This window comes from Morus notabilis, unplaced genomic scaffold (assembly GCF_000414095.1).
Source record: "Morus notabilis unplaced genomic scaffold, ASM41409v2 Scaffold2599, whole genome shotgun sequence".
NCBI lineage: Eukaryota > Viridiplantae > Streptophyta > Magnoliopsida > Rosales > Moraceae > Morus > Morus notabilis.
The window spans coordinates 15,112-19,125 of NW_010365324.1; the positions used below are offsets into that span (position 1 = coordinate 15,112).

At 34.1% G+C, this 4,014-nt stretch overlaps 1 protein-coding gene across 1 annotated transcript; it reads left to right on the forward strand.

Moving 5' to 3' along the window:
- Positions 1-1,131: 1,131 nt before the first annotated feature.
- On the forward strand, positions 1,132-3,365 carry LOC21387163 (dof zinc finger protein DOF4.6). Its single transcript, XM_010107831.2, has 2 exons — positions 1,132-1,521; positions 2,036-3,365. The coding sequence occupies exons 1-2, from the start codon at positions 1,498-1,500 to the stop codon at positions 2,981-2,983; spliced, it is 972 nt and encodes a 323-aa protein (XP_010106133.1). The 5' UTR covers positions 1,132-1,497; the 3' UTR covers positions 2,984-3,365.
- The last annotated feature ends 649 nt before the right edge of the window (positions 3,366-4,014 follow it).

Genomic DNA, 4,014 nt, shown 5'->3' on the forward strand with positions numbered 1-4,014 from the left:
TTTTTTATTAGATTCAAGTGTTCGGTTTAATGTCGATAGGGTGATCTTAATCCGACTAGAATTTTTTTTATATTGTGTAGATGTCCACTTTTTGTGGGTTTTGACGATCTGTCCCTCCAACACTCGATAACTTATGTTGAAGAGAGATGTTTTTTTCAATCGAACAATCAATCCGCTTGTTATTAGTGTGTTGAGATATTTTCTCAATTTTTAATTTTAAATGTGCGTCTATCTTTCTAATGAGTTAATATTGTACTAAAATAATTGTTTAGTATTTTAATGAAATGCAATTTTCCTTAAAAAAAAAAAGTAGCAATAAATAGGGATCTGAAAGTCGGCTTCTGAAGAAGTAAAAACCCAGTTGTACAATACTGCAGTCAAGTCGCTTTTTCATGTTCCTGCAAAATCATGCATACAAATTTGGGTCGGAATTTAATGACATCTCTGTTTGACAAAAGTCTCTCAAAATGAGTAACAAGCAACAAGAAACAGCCAAAACTTCCTCTCTTTAGAAGATGCATTACTATCTTTCCTGTGAAATAGTTACTCTAAAAAATTAGAAAAGTCTGAAAATTTTTTTTTTTTAAGAGTTTTTGGAGGAGAATTCAATTGGGATTGCTTCGAAATTTGGTTTCCCAAGTAGTTTCTTAGTTTATTCATTGACAAATAAGCAAAAATGAGCTTAATTTTTCACTCATTTGGTCCATCAAACCATGACCCGTCATATGATTATGTAGTACAAGTCAGTTTTCAAAGCAAAAACAGCATGGATTGGATGATATGCAGTTTAGTCAATTTTCTGGAGGCAACATCATTATGTGTTGTAGATAAATTTTCTCATTTGGGAAATTAAAGAGACGTGCAATTATATCGCTTTTTTTCCTTTTTGTTTAAGTACCATATTAGCAAGCCAAAACTTAAGCTTTAATCCATTGTGTTTCAAACCATATATATAGACACCCTCAAAAAAAAAAAAAAAACATCTTTTGAAAAAGAGATTCATCAAGAAACCAGGCTGACCAAATAAAATTTTAAAGAATTCTGACCTAACCCCGGTTTTCTGGTCAGAAAATGAGTAACAAAAAAAAAAAAAAAAGCTTTCCATATTATAAATATGAACACACAAATTAAGACTTGGCCACCCACAAAGTTTCATTTCAAAACTTTATTATAAACATGGCCAAAAACCATACTAAATTAATAAATCTGCAGACAAATATTCCCACTCAGAAGCTTAGAATATAATACTATGTTATAGAACACAAAATAATCTCTCTCTCTCTCTCTCTCTCTCTCTCTCTCTCTCATACTCCCAACACATAAAGCAAGGGTCATACAAACACCTAGAACGTCCACGCAAACCCTTCTCAAAACATTCCTTTCCCTGCAGCCTTAGAAGAACTAGCTCTCAACAAAAAAACAAAGTAATTTTTTTTTTCTCTCTCTTCCTTTGAGGACAACACTCTCTTTGTTTGCTCCTCTTCTTCAGTTTCATCCATGGATACTGCTCAATGGCCACAGGTATATATTCACAGAGAGAGATCAAAGAAATATTTCACAAGTTGCTTTGATTTTTTTATGATGATCTACTAATTAAGAACATAATTCTCTTCTTTTTTCCGTCTTTTTTAAGAGAGAAGCCATCTTCTTTCTGAAAAAAAAGAAAGGAAAAAAAAAAAAAAAAAAGATGATGATGCTCGTGTGTAGTTAGTGGATGAAGGTCCCCAGCCCACTTGGGTTGGATTTAGTTTTTATCGGTTCTTCAATAAGTTTTCACTTTATCTTTTTTTTCTTTGCTCATGTGAAAAAAGGGGATTAAAAAGAGACACCCTTTTCTTTGTTTCTTTTTCTTTTCTCAGTACTACTCTTCTCTTTTTGTTGAAAGTATGATATAATATAATCTCTAATATTGAGAAAAAGCAACAAAAAGCAAGCTCAAATTTGTTTTTCTTTGTTTGTCTTTCTTTCATCTCTTCAGATCTTCTTTGCTTGATCATCTTTTTTTTTTAATATATATATATATATATATATATAGGAGATTGTGGTGAAACCACTAGAAGAGATAGTATGCACAAACACAGCAATATGTCCAAATAAGCCTCCAAATACCAACAACAACAACAACAATCTAGAGAGGAAATTAGCAAGGCCTCAGAAAGAGCAAGCCCTAAACTGTCCAAGGTGCAATTCAACCAACACAAAATTCTGCTACTACAACAACTACAGCCTCACACAGCCCAGATACTTCTGCAAGACTTGTAGAAGGTACTGGACTGAAGGTGGGTCCCTCAGGAACATCCCTGTTGGAGGAGGATCAAGGAAGAACAAGAGATCATCATCATCATCACCATCACCATCTTCATCAAAGATCACCACCACCAGACTTCCTGATCTAGTACAACCCTCCACAACCAATCAACCACCCCAAAAGATGATGATAAATCAAGGCCAAGATCTAAACTTGGGTTTCCCTCCAACTACTACTACTTCTTCTTCTCAAGATTTCCGGAATATTTCTGACTTTGTTCAGTTGCCAAACATCAATGAAAACAACACCACCAACAAGAACCATAACAACAACATAATTTCTACTACTTCTACTACCAGTCCTTCCACAACATCTCATCTTTCAGCTTTGGAGCTTCTAACTGGGCTCACTTCAAGAGGATTTAACTCCTTCATGCCCATGCCAATTCCAGATCCTAACACAGTAGGGTTTTCTCTGACTGAATTCAAGCCAAGTTTGAATTTTTCACTTGATGGGCTTGGGAGTAATTCTACTACTAACGGTGGATTTGCAAGTCTTCAGAATCATGTTCAAGAAAACACAAGTGGAAGGCTTTTGTTTCCCTTTGAAGATTTGAAGCAAGTCTCAAGCACTAACACTACAACTGCTGGGATTATTCATGAGCAGAATAATATTAAGGAGCAAGAAGACTCATCTGGGTATTGGACTGGAATGCTAGGTGGAGGATCATGGTAAAGATCAGATCAAAATCAAAATTATTAAGAAATTTGGGGGTCTTTTTTTTTTAATGGGGGGGTTTTTTTTTTCTTTTTAAATATTAATTTCTCATTGTGGGTATGCTGTTTGGATATCTTCATGGTAACTAACAGATGATCATAGGATACATGGGCTTTTTTTTTTTTTTAATCTCTTTAATTATTGCTTTCTTAGTTCACCCTTTTGATGATGCATCTTCTTTTAGTCTTTGAACATGGTGGGATTTTGAAGCTTATTTTAGATTGGCTTCAAGAGAAAAATGGCTGACTTCTGATGGGGAAACTCTGTAAGGATAGAAGATAAGAGGCTAAGATCAAGGTCCTGATGAGAACCGGAATTTTTTTTTTTTTTTTTTTCAGGGTAAGAATTAGTAGAAGAGAAGAGAGAATATTGGAGCTCTCTTATTACTATATGTAATTTTCTTCTATCAATCACTAGAGAGTGACCTAAGAAATAGCCCCCTATTATGTGTCATTTTGGCTTTGGTACAAAAAAATAAATAAATGTACTATAATGTAAAGCTTTGTATGGAGTATTTAAATGGATGAAATAGAGAGACTTTGGCAGACATCTCAAGTTTTCTTTTAATTACTTTACCAATAAAACTTTAGTACTATTGATTAAAAGTCAAAGAAAGTAATAAATTTGAAATGGTTTGCTTGGAAATCTTGCCATTTTTCCCCTCTATAATGTTTTGCAATTAAGCAGGTGTATTTAAGGTGATCATGATCAACATTGTATCATCATGATGAGCCAATAGGGATTATATATATTGTTTATTTTCCTGCCAGTCGTACAGCAAATTAGCTGCATATTGAAGGAAAAGTGATGAGTGCAAGAGCTGGCCAGGTGAGACTTGATATTCTTCGATCTCTCACTTCACATGATCACTCACTGCAAAATATATAAAGGAAATCTTCAAAGAAGACGTACGTTTTATATGTTAATTAGAGCTGCCACTAAAACCTGCCGCAACCAAAACCTCACCTACTGACTTGTATAATCCAAAC

What these genes read in the sequence shown, in the direction of transcription:
- LOC21387163 (XM_010107831.2), top strand. Translation starts at nt 1,498, where the DNA reads ATGGATACTGCTCAATGGCCACAG. An exon ending in ATACTGCTCAATGGCCACAG is followed by an intron (nt 1,522 to 2,035) that starts GTATATATTCAC and finishes ATATATATATAG; the next exon opens with GAGATTGTGGTGAAACCACT.